This window comes from Eumetopias jubatus, unplaced genomic scaffold, assembly GCF_037043125.1.
Source record: "Eumetopias jubatus isolate StellerSeaLion01/CBP00866 unplaced genomic scaffold, mEumJub1_p1.0 scaffold_4, whole genome shotgun sequence".
NCBI classification, from domain to species: Eukaryota; Metazoa; Chordata; class Mammalia; order Carnivora; family Otariidae; genus Eumetopias; species Eumetopias jubatus.
This window is the reverse complement of record NW_028274810.1, coordinates 171,156,993-171,182,534: the sequence shown is the minus strand read 5'-3', so window position 1 is coordinate 171,182,534 and position 25,542 is coordinate 171,156,993. Positions and strand designations below refer to the sequence as shown.

General features: G+C 37.2%; 1 protein-coding gene across 1 annotated transcript in view; it reads left to right on the top strand.

The window, feature by feature from the left end:
- Positions 1-25,542, top strand: part of PREX2 (phosphatidylinositol-3,4,5-trisphosphate dependent Rac exchange factor 2) — a 294,568-nt gene that overhangs the window by 50,204 nt on the left and 218,822 nt on the right. Inside the window, exons 2-5 of the mRNA XM_028111247.2 lie at positions 15,015-15,086; positions 16,443-16,565; positions 18,922-19,026; positions 25,434-25,535. Coding sequence (XP_027967048.1) covers positions 15,015-15,086; positions 16,443-16,565; positions 18,922-19,026; positions 25,434-25,535 — 402 coding nt within the window. The remainder of the gene's footprint in view (positions 1-15,014; positions 15,087-16,442; positions 16,566-18,921; positions 19,027-25,433; positions 25,536-25,542) is intronic.

Here is a 25,542-nt window from a genome sequence, read left to right as displayed (position 1 = left end):
CTCTAAGCTCTGCAAATAATTGCCCTAAACCATGTTAGTTCTGTGCACTCAGCCTAGGGACAATTTCATTTACATCCCATCAAGGCTGCTTCTTGAGGATCTAGGATGATTGAAGTGTTCTGAAACCAAGAAAGTACTGGTATTAGAGGGTATTTGCTGTTTTGCAGCAGTAAAGCAAATCTGTTGCATCTTTGTGGTTGTATAACAAAATTCGTAAAGTTTTGAACAGACATTAGCTTTTTCTTTGTTACTTTATATAACCCAGGTCAGAAAAAAAAATGCATAAATTTTTTTTGTTGTTATAATTGCTGTTTTTCCTGTAAGGGAAGTTTTCTCATTTACCTGCATCCAATTTGCTTCATGAATATTCAGCTGTTGACGGAGCTGCAAGCTAATATCCATGGAAATGAACTCATTAATAGTATTTTCCTGGCTCCTACTTGGTTCATGAAGTATACAGAAGTATTTATGATATTTCCTATTTTATTTTCCTCTTGGCTTTTGAAACATAATGGGATTATTGATAATAATTGTTATTCCAGATTTTCAGTTATTTTTTCTCATATTTCTTGAGTGCATAAGCAAAGTCTTTCAGATATTTGCCTTTTTGCAGATTGTTAATGTAATTTTTACAAAGCAAATTATGAATAAAAATTATAAATGGCTTAAAGACAGAACTAAGATATTTGACATATTTATACATATATAATGCTAATCCTGTTATTAATGCATTGATTATCACATGTTGTAAAAAGGACTGATTCTTCTTGGAGGTCTTTCAGAGATTAAATGTACTGTCATTTAATGAAAATAGCATCTGGCAAGTATATTTGATGATACAAAATAAAATAGGAAAAAATAGTAGTAATAGCTAACAGAAAATAGTAGTAATAGCTAACAGTTATATATTGGTTTTTGATGTAATAGTTGCTTCACGAATATTAATTTATCTAATCTCTGCATCAAGGCTATAAGAATAGATACCATATTATTCTCATTTTACAGATGTTGAGACTACATCAGGGAGGTAAATTTACTGGTGAGATGTCTCATATCTAGCATTTGGTAGAGCTGGGATTTGAACCCAGGCAGACTGGCTCTAGAATTCAAACTTTTTAAACCACTTCACATTCTTCTTTTTTATGTTGATGAAGTCTGCGAACTGGACTGCCTGTTGTCCACACCTGTGCATTCCTTCCCCACTGATTTAAAGTACCACCTGTTTCATGGGGCACCTGGGTGGCTCAGTCGGTTAAGCCTTGGACTCTTTGGTTTCTGTTCAGGGTTGTGAGATTGGGCTCCGTGTGGGGCTCTGGGCCAGTGTGGAGTCGGCTTGAGGGTTCTCTCTCTCCTCCTCCCTCTGCCCCTCTCCTCTCCCCTGTGCGGGCTCAAGAGCGGGCTCTCTCTCTAAAATAAAGTACCACCTGTTTCAAATACTGAATTCCCTCCTACTCAGTGTTTTCTGGGCTCTCTTCAGTTCCACTGATCTATTGTCTGTATTAGCCCCAAAACTAACTGTTAACATTACTATACATTAGTTCCTTCTAGGAATAGAGTTCAAATAGAACAAAAATGGAAAGGAAACAAAATTACAGGCTAAAAAGTGGATGGTATGTTGAATATTTATTTATTTGTTTGTTTGTTTATTTATTTTTGGTATGTTGACTATTTAAAGATGAAAAAAGGAGAGAAGGGGGATAGGGTAAGTCAGAAGGGGCAAAAGGATGTTTGTAGAAAAGTCTTACGTGTCTTAAGGATAGGAATGGACAATTTTAGTAGTCAGTTTTAAAGAAGAGGTAAAATAGATATATAAATTTCTAAATAAAAAAGTTCTTTATGGTAGTTCAAGCATACATTTACCAGGAAGCAAATTTAAAAAATCTTTCTTCTCTACCTTGTGGGATTGTACAGTGAGCTAGATCACAGCATGAGAAAAAAAGAGGTCCGGGTGCCAGGCAGAGACAGATCTTCGTATTGGTATCCTCATTCATTTCTCTGGGTGGTTTTGCAGCATTAAATACTTTTCCTTCCCCCCCTGCTACATTTCCTTTTCATGGGAACTGAATTCTCAAGTAACCACTTAAACAGGAATAGTGTTCTGCACTTTAAATTTGGGAAATGACCAGTTTCCTGTGCCAGAGAAAAATCTGGGCTTGAGAATATTATCTATATAGTGTGCTTTGTACTTCCTGCTTAGCCTTTTCTTTCATTGTACCGTGTTTTTTAAGTTATCTGATATCACTGTAAATTCCTGAGCAGCACAATATGAAGTATTATATTAAAGACACAATAGTCTACTGGCATCTCTGAATAAATATTTGTGCAATATTAAAAGTAAGTTAATTTAGCAGGCATCTTATTGAGAAAAATTTTCACAAGTATGTTCGTGTAAGCTTATGAACTGCCTTTGGAAATTCATTTTATCCCATATTGATCACCAACTAACAGCCGGAGACATGCTTTTATCTGAAACGCCACCCCAAATTCTGGGATGTTTGAAATATCCTTTTTTGTTGTTAATTCAGAATGTAATGGAAGCTCATTATTTTCATCTGACTTTAAGCTCTTCTACAAGTATTATGACTTGTAATATATAAAGGAATAGATTTTAATTTTTGTTTTGCAACCTCGCCTAATGCATTATCTTTGTTTGATGGTTCTATTTGTGCTGTAAAGATTGATAGCATTGAGAAGAGCTAAGGCGACTTCAACAATATTAGTCTTCTTTTCTGTACCTGACTTTTTTGTGGAACTTTTTTTCAGAGTGGCTTATCATTCTACTTCATCAGCTTGTGTGATTTTTGTCCATACCAAGATCATGTAGCTTTGAAATCAAAGCCATAGTGTGGCCATACTCCACATGCATTGTTCAATTTTTATTAATACCTTGTGCTCTAAGTCCTCTCAGGGATTATGGATGGGCTGCAGTCTCTGTTAACACCTTACAGTTTGATCTTGAATTAGTTTTTTTCTACCTTCTTTCTAATTTGTTAATTTTTAAATTTCTGGAATGTTTAGAAAATATGACTAGAGAGATTGACATGAACCACACTTGAGGGCAAACCTGGAATTTTGAGCAGAAAAGATCCAATACAATATGACAATATGGAATATACATATGTTTTAATAAACAGTAGATTCCCCCCAACAAATGCCTTGAATTATTTGTTTTGAAACCAAGGAATTACCTTGAAGTTAGTGTTAGTTGGATTGACTGTTAGGAGAGGAGCAGAAAGGGGAAGGCAGGGGATTTACCCTTTAGTTCTGTTCTCTGTAGTGTTAGGAATAATTAAAACCATAGTAGATATGATAGAACTATGGCTGTGGTTGTTGCAATAGTAACAGAAATACCAGTTAGCATTTATTTGGTCCTGATTATGCACTGGCACTGTGCAGAGTGCCCAACAAAAATTACCTCTGTGAATTCTCTTCACCTCTCTGTGAGATAGGTACTATTTTTTTTTTTTTTTAATATTTATTTGAGAGAGAGCGCGCATGCACATGTGAGCAGGGGTAGGAGCAGAGGGAGAGAGGGAATCTCAAGCTGATTCCCTGCTGAGTGCAGAGTTGGATGTGGGGCTTACCCCAGGACCCTGAGATCATGACCTGAGCTAAAACAAAGAATCAGAGGCTCAGTTGACTGAGCCACCCAAGCGCCCCAAAGTACTTTTATTTTTTAACCTAATTTAATGTGTGAGGAGACAGGCTCAGAGCCTTGGCTGTACTCCCTGTGTATGAGACATCCTGTGTCTGCCTAGGTGTGTGGTAGGTGTTTATAGGTGTGTTGGGGAGGATTAATTTTGAGGGGTTTCAAAACAGCAGACTATAAACACTGGGCGCTTCTTAATCTTACTTATTTAGTTGGTTTTTTCCTAAAGTTTTTTGTATCACTGACCATTCTGGAAAGAGACATCAATCACCCAAAACAATACAAGGAACACAAGATCATCATGAATCAAATGATACTTGGAATATATAAGCCAAGAAAAAAATTTATTGCCAAAAAGTCACTTTATTAAAAAAATATTTAATAGTTTAAAATAAAGGACATAGAGTTTTTTCAGTCTTCGAGAAAACTAATTGTATTACATTAGAATTAACATCTCATGTAATTGTGAATCCCTTGGGAAACCAGATGTTAAGTGAATAGACACCAATTTTCTTAGTGTTTTTCATTCAGGCTTTTTCTCTTCTCATCTGGGGACTTTTTCACTCCAATACTTTAAGCCCAAATGCCGTTTTAAAACTGAGAACTCTGGGGGTGCCTGGCTGGCTCAGTCAGGAGAGCATGCGACTTGATCTCAGGGTGGTGAGTTCGAGCCCCACGTTGGGTGTAGAGATTACTAAAGATAAATAAACTTTGAAAATAAAATCAAATAAAACGTAGAGCTCTGGAATGATCAGTATTAAAGATTTATAAAAACCCAACGGGCCTTGGCAATCAGTGTGAGAATAAACAACAATTAACGTTTAGTTTTGGGATGGGGTAACAAGGAATAGTGATGACTGTAGCAAGTGAAGGGAATATGTGGTTGCTTTTGTTCCAGCCTATTGCTACCACTCAGGAATGTGGAACCTGGGTTGATCTTTTCTCCTAGTGTTTGAAGAGGGACTGTAATTATTGATTTTTATGTCACTGTTCTTATTTCCTTAAACGGTATCAGTTGAAACAATGTGCTATGTTAAAAAATACCTCTACTGCGTTTGATCTCTGCTTTAGATTTAACTCATTGCCTCAAGTCAATGGAAGTTAAATATCCAAGAAAGATGGCTACTATAAATCTATTTTTATGGGCTAAGCATCGAGGATGAGATGGTGGGAATCGAAATCGCAAAAACACACACGAGAGAAATAAAAACGTAACAAAATAACAAAAGCTTTAAAAATTGACAACACACCAGAAAAGTTTGCTTTTATTATAGTATGTTATTGAAATCATCTTAATAAGTTTTCTGATTTTTACTTTCCTTTTAATTTGTGCATCATAAAAATCATCATTTTATGCATTGATGATTCCATCGAGCATGGTTCTGGTTTCTCCTTCATTTTCTGTCCATTTTCACTAGTGACTTTCCAGCGACCTATTAACTATCTTTAAAATCCTGTGCCTTCCGTGTAGTTAGGGTACTGATCACATGCTGATCCAGTATGAATTCTTTCCCAAGAAGTCATGAAGAGCACAGTTCTGTCATGCTGCCTTTTAGCATATTGAGGTCAAACAGAAGACACTAAATAATGTTTTAATTATCCTCAAGTCCTGGGGAAGTTTCAGCCAAGGAAGTTTAAAAAATACGGATGTATGGTGAAAAATTATCTTCACCTAGAGGTTGATGATGTTAATTTTGAATTAATAGTTGTTCTGAGAAAAACTAAAACATCTTTTGGTGGGAAATTGAGCAGATATTAACAGGCTCTTAACAAATATGACATAATAAGTCTTTTTGGTTCTGAATCATGAAAAAACACCAACATTCCAAGGGTTTTTGCTGGGGATATTGACATAATGTTTGGTATCACTGTGATCTCTTTAGGCATCTATCTGAGTAACCCAGGGTGGCATATATTTTCCTTTGATGGTTTGTAGAGTGATAGATGCCCAAGAGGGTGAGTCTTCAGTGCTACTGAACTACTGACAAATGATTTATTATTCTATCAAGTTTTGGAGTTTTGTATGGATGGAATGTTGTCGTGGCAGTCTAGGGACAAACTAGTGTCTGTTTCAAAGATGAAAACATGCTGCCCATACATTTTCTGTAGGGTTATACAGTCTGGTGGAGAGCAGACATGCAAACTAGAAGTATTTTATAATTGTTGTTCATTGTTGAGTGGAAAATACATGACAAAGGGAGCTTTAAAAATCTACCTAGTTTGAAAAAAAATTTAAACATAAATTCTCCCTAATTATAATTTTAATAAAAATGTGTTGGACTTTTTACTCATAGTCTTAACAAAATTATTGAAATAAGAAGATACATGGAGAAATATGGGACATTGCTAAAGCTCAGGAAGACAAAAAATTCCTTATTTTTATAACGTAGCCCAGAGAAGTTGATAATGAGAAGCTTTTAGCCTCAAATTGGTGAATTTCCTTAACACTGCTATAGGTATTTTGGGATTGTATATGCCAGGGGTGCTCAACTGCAGCACTGTGGGGGTGCAGAGTGGGCTTGTGGCAATGTGGAGAGACATTTTGGGTTGTTGCAGTTGGGGCTGGTAGTTCCTGTTAGCATCTAGTCGGTTTAGGCCATGAAACTCTTAAACATCCTACATGTACAGGACAGACCCCACAACCAACATTTTTCTGGCACAAATATCAAGAATGTTAATGTTGAGAAACCCTGGTATATGGTGATGAAAAAGAAAAAAGTTTGTATGATATTCTTATATTCCAAGTTGCTGATGAATATTTGGGAAGATAATACACTAGGGGAATTAATACTACACAGTCTGGTGGGCTTTAGAAACAAAAACCATCTAGTGAAGAAAAAATTCTTTACTTATACCACCAAAGTTTACAGAGCGCTTGCCAAGTGCCAGGCATTGTTGGAGATACTGGGGAAACCCGAGTGAACAAAACACATAGACTCTGCCTTCATAGAGCTCTGGCACCAATGTGGGGGACTAGTAAACAAACAAATACATAAAATGGGACATGGAGGAGCAGGTAGTGCCATAGGGTAAATAAAGTAGAGTAATGGGGTAGGTAGGGCAGGCTGGGGGTTGGGAAAGGGAACACTTAGACTGGATGGCCATGAGAGACCTGAAGCTTAGAACTGAGTGACAGCAGGAGGCAGCCAGATGGAGAGGGTTTAGGCAGAGGAAGCAGGTTGTGAAAAGGTGCCAAGGTGGAAGTAGGCGTGTCTTGTTGGGGAGGCACAGGAAGGTGGTTGTGGTTGGGCAGTGGTCCAGAATGGGGAAGCTAGTATGAGACAGAATATGAGAGGAGGGAGGGGCTGGATCATGCTCATTTCCTTTTTAGGTTGAATAATATTCCATTGTCTGGATGTATTTATCCATTCACTTACTGAAGGACATCTTGTTTGCTTTCAGCTTTTGTCAATTATGAATACAGCTGCTATGAACATCTAGGTGCAGGTTTTGTTATGAATAAATTTTCAACTCATTTAGGTAACTTCTAAGGAACACAATCACTGAATTGCATGGTAAGAGTATTTATGGTAAGAATATGCCAGACTGTTTTCCTAAATGGCTGTATCATTTTGCATTCCCACCAGCAATGAATGAGAGTGCCTGATTATTCCACATCCTTGCCTTTGGCACTCTCAAGTATTTTGGATTTTGTCCTTTCTGATAGGTGTGTAGTATCTCATTGTTGTTTTAATTTGCAATTGCCTAATGACATAAGATTTGAGCATCTTTTCATATGCTTATTTGCCATCAGTATATCTTCTTTGGTGAGGTGTCTGTTCAGTTCTGCCCATTTTTAAATTTCGTTGTTGACTTTCTTATTGTTGAGTTTTACTAGTACTTTGTACATTTTGGACAATAGTTCTTTATCATATATGTCATATATTTCTTAGGGAAATACTTTCTCCCAGTTTGTGGCTTGTCTTCTCATTCTCTTGTCATGGAGAAGTTTTTAATTTTAATGATGTCTGGCTTATCAATTATTTTTTTTTCATGGATCATGCCTTTGGTGTTATATCTAAAAAAGTCATCACCATTCTCAGTGTCACCTAAAAATTTTCTCCTGTTAATTCTAGGAGCTTCATACTTTTGCGTTTTACATTTGGGTCTGATCCATTTTGACCTAATTTTTCTGAAGGATGTAAGGTTTGTGTCTAGATTCCTTTTTGTTTGTTTGTTTTGTTTTTTCACATGTGGCTGTTCAGTTGTTCCAGCACCATTTGTTAGGAAGACTATCCTTTCTCCATCCTTCTGCCTTTGCTCCTTTGTCAAAGCTTAGTTGACTATATTTGTGTGAGTCTGTTTCTGGGCTCTCTGTTGTATTTCATTTATCTATTTGTCTGTTCTTTAACCAAATCCACACTGTTTTGATTAATGTGGCTTTGTAATAAGCCTTGAAGTCAGGTAATGTCAGTCCTCTGAGTTTGTTCTTATTCTTTAATATTGTTTTGGCTATTCTGAGTCTTTTATTCTCCATATAAACTTATGATCATTTTGTTGATATCCACAAAAGAACTTGCTGGAATTTTGATTAGAGTTGTGTTAAATCTACAGATCAGGTTAGGAAGAACTAGCATCTTGACCTTATTGAGTCTTCCTATCCATGAATGTGGACTATCACTCTACATTTATTTAATCTTTTTTTGGTATTTTTTATCCAAGTTTTGGGGTTCTCCTACTGTTGTACATATTTTGTTAGATTTATACCTAAGTATTTCATTTTTGGAGGTGCAGATGTAAGTGGTATTGTGTTTTTAATTTTAAGTTCTGTTTGTTCATTGCTGATACAGAGGAAAGTGAGTCACTTTTGTATATTAACCTTGTATCCTGCAACCTTGCTATAATAGCTTCTAAGTTCCAGGAGGTTTTTTGTCAATTCTTTTGGATTTTCCACATAGACAATCATATCATTTGTGAACCAAGACAGTTTTATTTTTCCTTTACAACCTATATACCTTTTATCTCTCTTTTTGTCTTATTGTATTAGCTAGGAAATAAAGGGCACAACCTATATACCTTTTATCTCTCTTTTTGTCTTATTGTATTAGCTAGGAAATACAGGACAATGCTGAAAAGGAGTGGTGACAGGAGACATTCTTGCCTTGCCTGATTGTAGGGGGAAAGCTTCTAGTTTCTCACCAATATATATGATTTTAGCTGTAGGCTTTTTTTTTTTAAGATTTCTTTTTTTTATAATGTTGAGGACATTCCCCTGTATTCTTAGTTTACTGAGAATTTGTCACAAGTAGGTGTTGGATTTGTCAAATGCTTTTTTTCTGCATCTGTTGATCAGATCATATGATTTTTCTTTTTAGACTGGTAATGTGATGGATTTCATTAATTGATTTTAGAATGTTGAACTAGCTTTGCCTACCTGCAATAAATTCCCCTTGGTTGTGGTAGACAATTGTTTTTATACATTTTTGGCTTTTATTTGTTAATATTTTGCTTAGAACTTCTACATCTATGTTTATAAGGTATATTGGTCTTTAGTTTTCTTGTGAAGTCTTTGGTTTTGGTATTAGGGTGATGTTGGCCTCATAGAACAAGTTAGGAAATGTTTCTTCTACTCCTGTCTTCTGAAAGAGATTGTAGAGACTTAGTATAATTTGTTCCTTAAATGTTTGGTAAAATTTAATAATTCTTACATGTTTTTTCAAATGTGTGTAGGTATGTTTTTATTACTATAGTAAATTCATTGCTCAGTTTTAGCACCTAGATTTTTTTTTAAAAGATTTTATTTATTTATTTACTTGACAGAGAGAGACACAGTGAGAGAGGGAACACAAGCAGGGGGAGTGGGAGAGGGAGAGGGAGAAGCAGGCTTCCCGCTGAGCAGGGAGCCCGATGCGGGGCTCGATCCCAGGACCCTGGGATCATGACCTGAGCCGAAGGCAGACACTTAACGACTGAGCCCCCCAGGCGCCCCAGCACCTAGTTTCTAATATGCCAAATATGTTTATTATGTTTATTGCATATTGTCTGTCTCCCCCTGCTAGAATATAAGCAGAAATTCTTGACTATTTTGTTTATTGATATATTTTATATGCCTAAAACAGTGGCTGTCAACATATGCTTTGGTCTTTGGGGTTTTATAAAATCCTTTTGGAGAATATGTAAGGTCAAAACTATTTTAATGGTAATACTAAGGCTTTATTTGCTTTTTTCCCCCCCACTATGTTGATGCTTACACTGGTAGGGGAAAATCAGTAATGTGTAAAACTGCTGATATTTTCGTGTGAATCAGAGCAGTAGCACCAAACTGTAGTAGGAGCCACTATATAGTTCCCGGTCCTCAATCATGGGGGAGTCACAGGGGGATGCCAGTTTCACTTAAAACTCTAAAAATTATTAAATTTCTTAAGACGTGACTCTTGAGCACATGCTTTTTTCATATTCTGTGTGATGAAATGGGAAGTATACCTAAGTATTTCTTCCTGCATACTCAAATATTATGGTTGCCTCCAGGGATAGGATTTGTGATTGAGTTGCTATGGAATATTATATTTACTTGAAATAACAACTTGTGAGATAAACTATGGTTTCAGTTTCAGGGCATTTGGGTATTCGGCAGATAGTTTTTTCAAAAAAAGAATGAAGTAAGCCTGTCACTTCAAGGAAAAGAACTGATAGTATTTGTTGATGATGATAAATTCAAGTTTGCAAGAGAATTTAGAGTTTTGGAAAATTTATGTTTATGAGCTCGATGTTTTCCTTAAAGACTTTTCTAATGAGTTGGATACTAATATTAACTAATGTGACGTGGGTTTTCTTTGATATTAAATAACAAAATGTGTTACTATTTTGAAGATATGTTTAACTCCCAGTGAATCATTGCTAAAAAAATTTACAGCATCAAGCATAGATAATAGATCCCTTCAAATTGCAAGATAGATCAATTGGTTTTAATGCAACAGAGTATGGAAAGTTCACCGATATGGTTGGCTTCAGATTAAAATCACGACTAACCTTTAAGAAACTACCACTTACTGAGGTTTGGTGTTGTATTAAAGAAGAATATCCACAACTATCTGAAAATGTTATAGCAATGAATATATCTGTGTGACTTTTGAGAGTCATCTACTGTGCATGCCTGACTGATGAAAAGAGTGGGGAGGACAAATATGAGTTGAAGGAGATAAATTAGTACATCAAAATGATAAAATAAACTGGTGCATTCTGGGAATAAAATTCATCGTGGACTTTGCCTTACCATTTGAGCAAGCAGTGGCCCAGATGGACAGACATGGAGGAAAGGAATTGCTGTCCTCTCCCTCTTACATCTTCATGAGTTTTCTTACTTCTTTTACTTTCTTGGTAGCACATTTGTGACATTTTTAGCTTTCTTAAACTTTAATTAATGTATGGCATTTTATTATCCTGTCTTACACAGTAGGAAAAAAACAATATGGAGGAAATTGAAGAGAAGATGGAAAGTTCTGTTCTCTGTGTAGGAAAAAAAAAGCCCCTGCCTAGAGTGACATCTAGGAGTGTGTTGCATAATCATTGTTAGGGGAATGCTGGCAAACTGAGTTCATGCTAACGCACCTGCAAGCTGGAAGGTACAAGGAGGGGCACCTGGGAGCCTCACCTCCTCCAAATGCAACTTAGTCTGTCTTAGCTCACAGGTCTCTGCATCTCCCTAGCATTCAGAGATTATTATGCCCCGTTTATGCAGCCCAGATTTGATTTTCATAGTTGGAGAGAGGGTCCTCTGGTGGGATATCAGGAATACCAAGTGGCAGACAGAGCCAGAGGGTATTGTGCATAGAGGGAGTGGACATAGGGTTTGAAAGTCAAGAAGAAGTAACTGAACCCATTTTCTCTATTGAGACTTACTTGTTTCCTCACAGTCTGTTTCTTTAGTCTCTGGAAGAATAAACTCAAAGGAATGTTCATCACATGTGGTCTCTGGACCAAGTACATCAGAATCATTTAGGGAACTTACCCAAAATGCAGATTTCTGGGTCCTTAACCAGTCTGCTGAATCAGACCTTCTGGGGACAGAGGAATCTGCATTTAGAAGAAACTCTCCAAGTCTTGTACACAATAAAAAGCTTAAGAACCACTGACATTACAAGCTTTTTCCTGTACTTATTTTCAGTGTATTTTTATCAAAGTGAAATGATCTAATTCTGATGAAATTCTGGACCAAAGGGAATGAATGAAAGCAGAGATAAAACAGCATATGAAGGGCACCTGGGTGGCTCAGTCGGTTAAGCGACTGCCTTCGGCTCAGGTCAGGGTCCCAGGGTCCTGGGATCGAGCCCCACATCGGGCTCCGTGCTCAGTGGGGAGCCTGCTTCTCCATCTCCTGCTCCCCTGCTTTTTCTCTCTCTCTCTCTGTGAAATAAATAAATAAAATCTTAAAAAAAGAACAGCGTATGAAATCCCTCATGCATTTTTGTATTTAGGGTATTAATGCTTCTTTGACTGGTCGGAGAAAAATTAAATGCTCCAATTACAAAGTCTGAAGGGACTTTGTAGATGCTGGTTGTTTGAAGAGGATTCTGAAAACACATTATTTTTCTTTATCTTAAGGAAGGAAGACTTACATGTTTTGTCAAAAATGTCAGTTTCTGTGACTTTTGTGCTCTAGGCAAACTATCTGAAATCTGCCTGAACTGTGTATAAAATGAAGCTCTTAGGAAGATAAATGCTTGATCAGAAATGCTAACAAGTTCCAGGTTTTCTTTCATATACAGTTAAACAAAAAGTTCCATGTTGTCACGAAGGATAGGAAGATAAAGAGTCAGATGAAGATACAGTTTACTTTCTTAGTTTGTATGTTCCCTTCTAACTCATATTTTGATTCATTTGTACTGCCTCCTAACCTTAATTTATGAGCTTCAGAATGTGACTGAGTTCAGTTCATGAAGAAAAGGTTTATAAATGTAGAGGTGAACTTTGAGCTTTGCTTGCACGAGAGGTTAACCTGTTTATTATGTGGTCAACACGACATGTAAACTAGGTGACTACACCACCATGTTATTTTAAGACTAAATGGAAAGAACTAATGGAGCATTTTTAGTATGAGTATATGGAAAATAGTCAATAAAACCAAATCTAAAATTAAAATTTAGACTGATACTAATTAAAACGGGCAAAGTCAGAAAATTCAAAATCTCTTTCCATTGGCAATTATACCTCCTTTAGATAATAGTTCAAAAATCATGTCACATGTCTCCAATAAAAAAATTAGGTGACATCCAATACTTTCTTAGTCAACTTATTTAATTCAGCTGACTTATTTCATTCTGTTGAGGCTATTAGTACTGATGTGGCTTTGTAGTTATAGACTGAAACATGAACTGACTGAATCGGGAATAGAGATGGGGCTGAAGCTAATGCTAGGAATGAGATCCTATGGCTCATTTGTTTTCTTTTAAATAGTTTTGTTTTTCCTTTTACCAAAGTTATAGTATGCTCACAGCCAAAAATTCTGAGCATAAGAAAGTGTACTAAGGTCACATTGCTGCATTTTGATATATGCTATATATTTTTTCATAGTATGAATGCACACTCTGCCATTACACAAGTATATTTATGTATACATACTTGTATGTAATATGTATATGTGTGTACATATATGTGTGTACCTATCAAGAAAGCTGCTTAGTAAATTTGTTCACCAAACAATATTTTATAGACATCTGTTTATATATATTTCTATACAATTTTTATTACATTCCATTTATGATTATAGTTCTGCATAGTATGTTGTAATTTGCATGTACCATAATAAAATTGATTCCCTTATTAATGGGCATTTAGGTTGTTTCCACTGTTTCCGCTTTTGTAATCAATATTACTGTAACCCCTTGCCTGAAAGTTTTCTTAGGATAAATTCCTGGAAGAAGAATTTCTGGGTTAAAGGGTATGCCCATTTAAAAATTTGAGATATACTGTCAAGTTGTTCCCAGAAATGTTGTGCCATTTTATACCTCCCTCTTTTTTTTTAGAGAGGGGGGAGGGGCAGAGGCAGAGGGAGAGAGGGAATCTTAAGCAGGCTTCACACTCAGCATGGAGCTCCATCTCACAACCCAGAGATCATGACCTGAGCTGAAAGTAAGAGTTGGACACCTAACTGACTGACTCACCCAGATGCCTCTGTGCCATTTTATACTCTTACTAGCAATGTTCTTGAAGGTGATAACTTTGGAACTTTATGAATACTGGGTTTTCTTAATCTCCTAAATCTTTGTAAATGTAGCATGTCAAAAATAGGATTTTGGGCGCCTGGGTGGCTCAGTTGGTTTAGCGACTGCTTTCGGCTCAGGTCATGATCCTGGAGTCCCGGGATCGGGTCCCGCATCGGGCTCCCTGCTCGGCGGGGAGTCTGCTTCTCCCTCTGACCCTCTCCCCTCTCATGCTCTCTCTCTATCTCATTCTCTCTCTCAAATAAATAAATAAAATCTTTAAAAAAAATGGGATTTTTACTTTAATCTTCATTTGTTTGATGTAGTATCGAGAGATTCCCTGGAGACTCTGTGCGCCCTGGGGATTGGTGGGCTGTGTAGTCATACCGTAACTTGGTTGGTAGTGCCTGATGTTCTTAAGACAGACAAGGGAAACAATGATTTCACCTGGTCACTAGGTGGTTAATGAACAATGTCTTGAAGACACAAGCCAGATTTGCTGGATGGAAAGTCACTTCTCCTTTTCCTTCCGAACTTTCTCTTTTAAGACCCAATATAAATAGCTCTTTCTACTCTTCTTTTCCTTTGCAAAAATAATAGCTTATTTGGTCATGGGTCCAAGGTTAATGACTTATTAAGAAGAATCCAGATCTTTGAAATACTAAGGAACTTACTTGCCTACCGTAGGGCTATGGGGAGCCCTGACCTGATCCCAGAAATACAAAATCTGGCTTTCTAAAATTTGGGAGGGGTAGATAGGAAGGGAAGGGAAATCCTTTCATTCCTTCTTGAAGAGTCACTCTCTCTCTCTCTCTCTGTCTTCCCTTCTCTTTCTATCTCTTCCTCCCTACCTCCTTCCCTCAATCTCTCTCGAATTTCTGCCCCCCCCTTTTTTTTAATCAGAAATCCCATTTTTCATTAGATTTAGAAGTTTAGGAAACATTTGACTCTTAAGTGTTTACCACAGAACGTTGAAATCATGGTGGATAAATTTAGTTCATATATATATGATCACTTTTGGTCCTGCCCCAAAACTCTGAAGGATTTAATTCCCAGGGAGGAGCCACAGTGAACCCGGGTTTTACCCTTTACCACAAAACTATTATTCTCAGTAGTTATTGGATTTTTAACTCTGATTTCCTATAAAAAATTTAGTTCTGATCAACACCCTGTTATTTTATTAACCTATGTTGCCTTCACAATATCTTTTTTTTTGTTTCACGCAGGCATTCTTACACCGAATGAACCAGTGTGCCGCATCAAAAATTGACAAAAATGTAACAGAAGAAACAGTGAAGGTGAGGAGGCGCAGTTGGCCCTCAACCCAAGCGCACATTCCCCTTTAGCTAAAATTTCATCTGTGGGATGTTACTCTAAGGCTCTTCAGCTTCTCCTCTGTTCCAGGATAAGTTCTGCACCAGTCACTTGAGTGGGCGACCCTGAGAAAAAGGGAAACGAGGGTTTGGGAAAAGAAACAGGGTGATGAGGATGGTGTAGAAGACATGGAGCAATTTTTTGCCAAGGCCTTAGGACAGTTTGAAAAGAGGAAGAAAAACAAACCCACGACCGAGAATCTCAGCGTCTGTGGGGGCTGGGGGCAGAGCCTGTGTGAGAGCATTGCCAGAAGTGGCTTAGGAAGGCAAGATATGGACAAATTTGACTACCAGTCTCTGATCACCAAAGAACAAACGATTTGGATGGTTCCATGGTGCAGAAAACGTCTGCATAATATCTTCAACTCAGAAACGAAGTATAAGCCTTTCCTTTTAGGCTGCAGGAAAGGAAAATGATGAAGAGTTTTGTAAAGGGGGAAGAGGTAAATGAAAATTAATTGCACTACCATCATTGTTCATTTAAGCTGTATAAATTATCATTGATACTTATTTTTGGTGCTGATTTGCCGTTTTATTTTACTAAAAAAAATTCCCAAGGATTTTTATAGGCCATTCTGACTATTTTTTCATAAATTAAATACTAACTTTCAAATTCTCCTTACCATGGGAGCATTTTAGTTTGTGTGCTTTAGGTTGCAAGCAAAAGACACTTCTTATTCAAATGACTTGAAGATACTTTGGCTCTCATTTGGGGACTCCAGACAGAAGAGATGGTTCAGGACCTGTGACTCAGGGAGATCAATAAGTTTGCCAGGTTCTGTCTAGCTCTTCACTTTGCCATCCAGGTTATCCATTTTGCCCCTCGTCTAGCTCCTCTTGACGCTGCAAAATGACCCTGTAGCTGTCCCAGCTGTCACTTCAGACATAGCCCCTTTCCAGAGGGGAACAGGGCTGTCCATTCCAGGATGCCCTTCCAGAGAGAGCAAAGAAGCCCTTGCTCCCCAAAGCCTGCCAGCAAATCCGCCCGCACTAGGTTATCTGCCACCCATTCTCACTAATGGGGTGGGGACTGTCATGCTTGGATTTAGTCACTCAGGCTTTTCCTGAGAGCCAGGAATAGGTTTCTGGTTCCCAGAGTTGTGTGGGAGAGGAAAGGATGTCCAGACAAAATTGGAGCTCTGCCCTCCGGGCGGGTGGGAAGGATAGCTATGCCCCAAAGTTTCCAGCTTGGAGACAGAATGCTGTACTCTCATGGAGTTTTTTTTTTTTTTTTTTTTTTAAACCTGCTTCACTATTGAACTTACTTACATTTATTTGCAGATGCTGTTCTCAAACATTGAAGATATCCTCGCTGTACATAAGGAATTTTTAAAAGTCGTGGAAGAGTGCCTACATCCAGAACCTAATGCTCAACAAGAAGTGGGAACCTGCTTTCTTCACTTTGTAGGATCAATTTCTGTTTATTTTAAAAGCTTTTCCCCACCCCCACCCCCGATTTTAAGATTTAACTTTTGGCACAGTAGAATGTGAGAATTCAACATTAGAAGTAAAATGTAACACCAAAAGTTTGGGGTCTTTTAAGGCCAATGAAACCTTCCACTGAGAGCCAGAAAAGGGGTGAGGGCCTCTCACATCATCCATTTTATTCAGTGAAGAATAAACAGCCTTTTCTTTTTCCCAACGAGTTAGTTCTTCGCATCCTCTGTAGCTTTGAATTCTAATGAATATTCAGGCTGTTCATAATGAATGGATTTTTATGTTTCTCTCAAACATAGAGCATTTCCCTTTTGAGGCAGAAAATCCTTACTCTTATAATGGCGTGATGAGCCTTTTGTGAGTCAGAATGTTCCCTTGTTAATCGACTGGTGACAAGCCTGCAGGTGAATCAGCCGCGTCACTCTAGGTACACAGATGCCTGAGTCTCACTGTTTCTCAAGGATGGTTTCTCAGAAGGTTGTACTGAGTGGTGCAGAAGAAAAACCAGCCAGTCCTCAGTTGTTTATTACACGTCACGCTCGTGTGATCATTTCCGTCTCTTTGGACATGATAATTGAAATTATTTGTGCAATTGATTTATAAAGTAAAAAGTCACCTGTAAAATGAAAATTGTTTTCAGAACTAAAGGGCATTCATACCAAAAAAAAAAAAAAAAAAGTGCTGCTATTTATACCATTCCACTGATGCTAATTTTCAGAATACCCACCTGAATGGCATTTTTACCAAAATGCTGTATAACTAATCTTTTATTTAAAAATGCATAAGAGTATTAGAAATCAATTTTTGTTTATTTTCATTTCTGTTTAGCCTTTAGAAAGGTAACAATATGTAGTTTCTAGGTCTGTATTTCTATATGTAGTGAGCAGACGCTGCATATGTTCTTTTTATAATCAGGAAATATTTCATAAAGTTAATTAATATTAAATGGAGAAAAGCTCCTTGGCATAGGGAGATCAAGCCTTGCTTTCTTTGAGCATGACTGGAAACCACGCATGTTTGTGTCCACTTAATCCAGACTGTTCCTTTTCATGAAAGAATTCAAATCTTCTGCCAGCTGGAACATTTGCTTTCTTAGTCCAGGGCCGCACATGGGAATCTTGCACCCTGACATCCATTTCCTCAGTAACACACTATGAATCTGTCATCCATGAATTTAGCTAAACTATTTCTGAAGTGTGTTTCATTCTGGGTCATACCATCTCTTGAAGTAAGTAATTCAGTATATTTTCTACTGGCTATATAAAATAGCACTCAGTGTTGCTTTCCAAATGCATGTCTTGGAAATTTCAGAGGACACACTTCTGTTCCAGTATTTGATCGATACATTTTCTGTGTCTTCCTCTTATTGGTACCACTTTGATAGATACTAATCCTAGCCACTGAGAGAAAATCTGATGATGGAAGGATACTTAGAGATCATGATGGTGAAATTACTCCCTTTTTGAAAGTACCTCTTCTGTGGCAAATATAAGGGTTGTTTATTTTGTTCCTCACTTGATCACTTTTAGTGACAGCTCTAAGCATTAGAGAATCTTTATGTTAATCCTGAATCTGCCTACCATTGCCCATCATTGATTGCCCTGGCAATTTCTACCCAGGGGTCTTAGTTTTGTGTTTTGGAGCTACATAGAGTTGTAAGCCTGTTACAATATGACAGCTACCAGCTACAATATGACAGAAAGTAGCTACCACTTCCTTACTTTATTATACTAACAAATATCTCTGTTTGAAATGACCTCTCATGTGTAGTGTCTCCAAAGTCCCTCATTATCTTAGTCACTTTTTGCTTGATATTTTCCTGTTTGTCCATGTCCCTTGTAAACACAACTGTCTAGATTGGTGCATACAAACTACAGGGTACTAGGTCTCTCTATTCCTGTATGATCTGGCACATGCTTTTCCCTCTTCCTAAAATGCTTCTTTCCCTCTCCCTGCCTGGGAATGATGGATTGATTCATCTCTCTGGACCTTGCTCAGATATTACTTTTTTTTTTTTTTAAAGCTGTATCTGAATCCTCTCAGGAAAGCTAAGTACTTTCTTCTCTGTAATTTGCTACTGTTTGGTTCATTTACTTATTATTGCATACATCATATTGGACTCTAGTTAATATAAGCTATCGTTTTTTCCTAGGCAATTCTTCATGGATCAGAGAAAATTGATAAATAAACTGTAGAGCTCCCAAAATATAGTAAATATAGTAAACACTTTGGACACATAAAGCTTGTCCACAAACATCATGCAGGTTAATCTTTCCAAATGGCTACTAATATGACTCTAACTTATCCTTATTCGAATTCACAGAAAGACAAGTTTCGTATCTATGATGAATATTGTAGTAACCATGAGAAGGCACAAAAATTGCTTTTTGAACTTAACAAAATAAGAACAATCCGCACATTTCTTTTGGTAAGTATATGTTTAAGTGTTACCATATGCTGTGATTTGTTGATAGGCTCACTAAGGAGCCAATGACTAGCATCAGTGTGGTGTAAAAACTACTCGTGGGGCAATGCTCTAAATGTGTCCAGGCTAGGAGACTAGAGTCCTTTGATAAACGTAAGAAGGGAGAGTTGGCAGAAGCTTGTGCATGGGAAAACACTGATAATGCCCTCTCCTGGTCGACTATGAATTGTTTGTGAGAACCACAGATTCCTAGTGCGAGAAGACGTTTATGCCAGAGTTCATCATCACTTTTATATCCCTCAGCTCCCTATGGGGCGGTCACAGGAAGGAAACAGATCCTGAGTATTGTAGAAAAGAAATTTAAAGATTGACCTTTCTTCTACATACATTCCTTATTCACTTTTCACAGATAGAACAAGAATATATATTTAATTTCTCCAGGATAGCACAAATAAATGCATATTTTGGTAGTAATTTGGACAACTGCCAGTGAGGACCACATCGTAAGTGTACAATTCAATAATATCTAGCAAATTGTGGAGTGGAGCAACCATCCCCATTATCCAGTTATAGAGATTTCCAGCACCCCAAAAAGTCCCTCATGCTTGCTCACCACCCATCTCTACAACCACCATGAACTCTAGGCAATCATTTGATTTACTTTCAATCTCCATAGTTTGCCTTTTCTGGATAGTTCATATAAATGGAATCCTTCAATGTACTCTTTTTTGCCTGGATTCATTTACTGAGTAAAATGTTTTGAGGTTCATCCTCATTGTAGCATATATCCATATGCCATTGATTTTTATTGCTGAATAGTATTCCATTGTATGGATATACCATATTTTGTTTATCCATTTGCCAGTGTATGAACATTGGGTGAGCAAGCAAGCATGATTAATGATGGACCTTGAAGATCATTTCAGAGAGAGATATTTATTAGAAAAGTCAGGAAATGTCCATTTTGAGCTATTTTATAAACAATGCTGCTATGAACATTCACGTACAAGTTTTTGTGTGAATAATTTTCATTCTCTTGGGTAGATGCTAAGAGTGGAACTGCTAGGTCATAGTAAGTTTATGTTTAAGAAACTGCCAAGGTGACTGCCATATACACCAGCAATGTATGATGATTGCAGTTTCTTTTTACCTTTGCAAACACAGTTCCAAGTATAGCTATGATAGTGGATGTGTAGTTTATTTCAAGGTTATTTTTATTTGCATTTCTCTCATGACCAATGATATCAGGCATGCTTTCTAGGTTCTTATTAGCCATTCCATATGTCCTGTTGGTGAAATGCTTATTCAAATCTTTTGTCCATTTTTAAATTGAGATGTTTGTCTTACATTGAGCTATAGGTGTTCTTTATTTTGGAGACAGCTTCTGTATCTGACATATAATTTGTGAATATTTCCACCCAGTGTGGTTTGTTCATTTAAAAATGTTATATTTGAAAATAGTCCGATTTATTAAATTTTTTCCATATGAACATGTTTTTGTTATATTTAAGAAGTCTGTATTTGGGTCTTATACCTTGTTAAGTTTATTACCAAGTGTTTTACTCTTTTTGATGTTCTTGTGATTGGAATGATCTTAATTTCATTTTTTTGGATTGTTCATTGCTACCATATAAACATTTGACTTTTACTTATTTTTGTTTATTGTATATTTTTGTATCCTGTGTTTAAATTCATGTATTGGTCTAGTAGGTTTTTTTTGTAGATTCTTTATGATATTTTACATATGGGATCGTGTCATCCGAGAGTAAAGACAGTTTTATTACTTCCTTTTCAATATAGATGTCTTTTTTTTTTTTTTTTTTAACCTGGGCTTTTGCACTGGTTAGAACCAGTACAATGTCGAATGGAAGTGATAAGAACAGACATGCCTGCCTTGTTTCTGATCTTAGGGGGGAATCAGTTTTTCATCATTAAGTGTGATGTTAGCTGTAGATTTATTCGCAGATGTCCTTTTCTGCTTGAAGAAGTCCTACTATATTCATAGTTTGTTAAGAGTTTTTATTGTGACCTTTTTGCCTTTTTCAATATAGGTGTTTAAAGCTATGAATTTTGCCCTACACACTGCGTTAGTTTTATTCCATAAAATTTGACATGTGTTTTCATTTTCATTCAGTTTTTGAGAATGTCTAGTTTCCTTTGTAATATCTTTAGTCTATTCTTTATTTAGAGTTTGTCTTGGAAGGCAGTTCTGCATGGGACTTGTGTCCCTGCACATTTTCCGAGCAGAGGAACTGACTGCCTTTGTTCTGGCTGATCTTTTAAAGGATGTTTATACCACGAACAGCCTCAGAAGGTAGAGATATTCTCTTCCTCCTAAGGGGCGGGCAGTCACTCCTGCTGCCCTCATGGAAGATACATGTTTCTTCGCTTCAGGTCTCCTCTCCTGGTGTCCATGTGCATGGGCCACCTGGTCTTCCTTGTCTTGTGATGTGGGAACTGAGCCGTGGGAAACTGGCCCCAAAATAGTGATACTCTGGCTACTGCTATTGCTATAAGGAAAAAAAAGTCCTGTAGCTCTGGCCTAGGAGTTTCATGTGTTCTTCCAGCACCCATAAATCTCTGGCAGGTTAACTTTTGAGCTTGCAGGTAGGGTAAAATCTTAGAATCATCAGTTTTAACATTCTGTTATTTTATTTCCCAATATTGGAATTTTCCAAATTTCTTTCTGTAGTTGATTTTTTAAATTTAATTCCATTCTGGTCAGAGAACATATTTAAATCATTTTAAGGCGTTTTTATGGCTTAGCATATGGTCTGTCCTGGAGTTTTTTTTTTTTTTTTTTCCTCCTCTGTATGTCCCATGTGTGCTTAAAAACTATGCATATTCTGCTGGTGTTGGGCGGAGTGTTCTATAAATGTTAGGTCATTTTTGTTCATAGTGCTGTTTCTGTCTTCTTTCTCCTTTCCTCTAGGTGTTCTGTCAGTTACTGAGGGTAGGATATTGAAATCTATAGGTATAATTGTTAAATTGTCTGTCTTGCCTTTCACTCATGTCAGTTTTTGTTTTTAAGTGTTTTGGGGCTCTGTTGTTAAATATGTATTCATTGAAAGTGCTTCTATTTATATTTCTATTGATCATAAAATGTTTTTCTTTGTCCCTAGGGATATTTCTTTTCTTAAAGTCTATTTTGCCTCATATTATTATAGCCATGACACTTCTTGTACTGTTTGTATGTTATATCTTTTTCCATTATTTTACTTATAAACTATTTATGTCTTTCAATCTAAAACATGCCCCTGGAAGACAGTATATAGTCGTATCTTGCCTTTTTAAAAAATGTTATTTTATTTAATTTCAATTAGCCAATGTATAGTACATCATCCGGATCTTGCTTTTTTATCCAGCCTGACAATCTCTGCCTTTTGATTGAAGTGTTCCATTCATTGATCTTTAATGTAATTATTGATATTGTTGTATTGACATGTACCATTTTATCGTTTTTTCTGTATGTGTTTTTTCTTTTGTTGTTGTTGTTCCTCTGTTCCTCCTTTACCTTCCTTAGTGTGCTATTTTACTTCCTGTGTTGATTTTTTTTTTTTACCTATATTTTTTAGGTTTTTTGGGGGGGTGATTGCTCTAAGAACAATATTCATCTTAATTTATCAAGTCTATTTCCTGAAGTTGGTTATTGTTTTTTGTTTGTTTTGTTTTGTGTTTAGTAACTTTCCTGGGCTTGATTTGAGGACCTGTGACTCTTGTATGTGCAGCTGTTATCTCTACTCAGGTTTTTGTTTTATAATTTAGCCTTTCTTTTTAGGGGTCACTCCAGTGACTGTTTAACTTAGTTCAGTTGGTGATTTGTCAGAGGTGATCAGACATTGTTAATCGTCTTATCTGTGGATCTATGTGTGAGTTTGGGGGGTGGGGGAGACATTCAGAGGGCAGGCAGTTTTCAAGTCAGATCTGGATTTTTCTTTCCCTGGGGATTCCCCCTCCCCTTGGGTGTTTTCTGCATGTGCACAGTCTGACACCTGCTCCAAGGAAGGCTGCAATCTCAGGCTAACAGAATGTGGGCATTCTACATTTTTGTTTTGGAGTGTGCTAATTTTATTGACAACACCCCCAGGTGTGAGATTTTTATTCTCTGCAGCCCCATCTGGAAGCAGGTTTTCAGGGCCCCTGTCATGGGGCCACTGCAGTAGAGCCACTGTTCAGGGTGAGCTGGGGAAGGTGGGGGCAGGGGGAGGCAGGGGGAAGGTGGGAGAAGCTCAGGTGAAAATGCCATAGACTCCCACCATTCTTACCTGAAAATTCAACAGCTTTTCATGAATAAACACATCTCAATTTTTTGTTTGACTTTAGTCGATTTCCAGAGCCCTGAAATTGATATTTTTGACAATTTGCTGAGTATTATAGTTGTGTTTTGGGAAGAGGATTTACTGATCCCTTTTCTCTCCCACAGCCAAAAGAGGCTCCTATGCCACTAAAATTTTAGGGTCCTTTATATAAAGTGTTAGAACTTTGTTGTCTTAGTGAATCCATTTAGTTCTCAGCAGAGTTGACTGTTTGCCTTGGTCTAGTTTATTGACTGAATTGTGTCAAGCCCTGCCAGTAGTCTCAGAGGAGTGCTGGTTTTTAGATGATCCTACAGCACAGTCTGATAGGAAACCTGGCTTTTATAATTCCTGCCCTGGCACTCAGTGACCACTAATTATTCGAATGACTTTAGGAAATTCATTATATTGCTGGTATCATTTTCCATCTCCATAAAATGGGGATAATAACAATCACCCTTGGGAAAACAGGTAAGAGTTTACAGATTTGGTGGTGGTATTATTTGGAGTACTTGGATGTGCTGCCACCTCAATAAGTTGTCAGCATCAGGGAAATCTCTGGGAACTCAGAGAGAAGACATTCTTTATGTACACATCAGGAGAGAGCTGGCTTTCATAAGACAGTCTAAAGTGGCAACCAACCTCTGCTATTATGAAGACAGTTCATAATCTGTACCATACTATTAGACAAGGAATTAACAGTGTGTTAAGCTGTCATGAATTTCGTAGGGTGCTTCAACCCAGAGCTAGATAAAGGGGGTGGCCGCATTTGTAAGGGGTGCTAACTTGTGTAGGGATACTGAAACATCACTGGAAATATAGTGAGATGTACATAGATGTGTTTCATATGGTTCCTCTGGGGACAATACCATGCAAAGTTGGAAAGAATATTTTGATAAACTGATTGCAATAGGGGATGAGGCCCTCAAAGAGCATGCTTGAATCAGAACACTTTGCTGCCCCATCTTCTAAAGTGTCTGGGTGAAGTTAAAGTCATGGTGTTAGTTTTGCTGACTTGAATACACAAATTGCTGCTAAAGCCAAGTTGCTCAGGACAGTGGGGCGGTTCTGCTACCCTCAGTCTTTCCTTTTCATCTTTTCCTGCTCAGCACTTGGTCTCTCTTCTCAATGAATATAGGACAGTAGTCTTAAAATGGTGGTCTAAAGGTTGATAAATCATCGGTATGATATTTGAGGGGCCCTTTTCTCCCTTTACTATGTATTTATTGACTGCTGTCTTTTTGCCAATCACTCTGATAGACATTGCAGAAGCAGGATTTGGCACAAGTTTCAAATCTTTCTTTTATTGATGGTCAAACTATAAAATAAAGACCAGATGCTTCAGAGGTTATAGGCTTCTTTTTTTTTTTTTTAAATCAGAGTTGATTTTCTCTTCTATTTCATCTTACTGTGCTGATTTTGAGATTTCTCCATTCATCTTGCCTCTCTGGAGATCGTATCTGACCTCCTTCTCTGAGATTGGCTGGCCAGTTTCATCGGTGAGGTATTATAGCTAAAAGTGACTTAGCAATCACTTGGTTGAAACATGACAGTTTGACAGTTTTACAGGCAGGAAAACTAGCATTCTGAAATCAACCCAAGTTACATCACTAGTCAGTGGCAAAGCACATATAGAACCCAGTTATCTCTAGGCCTGCTCTTTACCCCACAGCACAACACCACAATTCAACTACAACACAACTCCCTTTATAAGTAGGATTGATCTGTGTATCTTTGTGTCTATTATTTATTCATCCATCAGTCCATTCATCTGTCTGTCCATCCATCCATCCATCTACCCACTCATCTATCCATTCCTCCGTCTCTATCCTATTTCTTTTTCCTCAGACTTCATAGTCAGGAGAATATATAATAATTAATTTTCAAGATATATATTCAAAACACATTTTGGTTTCTATAACTAATACAAAATGGAAAAATATTTCTCCTTGTCTTCTGTAAATGGTATTTGTGATTGCAAGGGCTCATCTCAGAGAAAGAAACTCTATAGAGACAGGCTTTCACAAGTTTTTAGCAGAAGATTTTATGATAGAAGAAAATTTCATGGCTTCAGGTTTAAAAAATTGTAATTAATTATTTTTATCTCCACTGCAGAACTGCATGCTACTTGGAGGACGGAAGAACACAGATGTTCCCCTGGAAGGATATTTAGTAACACCAATACAAAGAATTTGCAAGTACCCTCTCCTTTTGAAGGTATTTT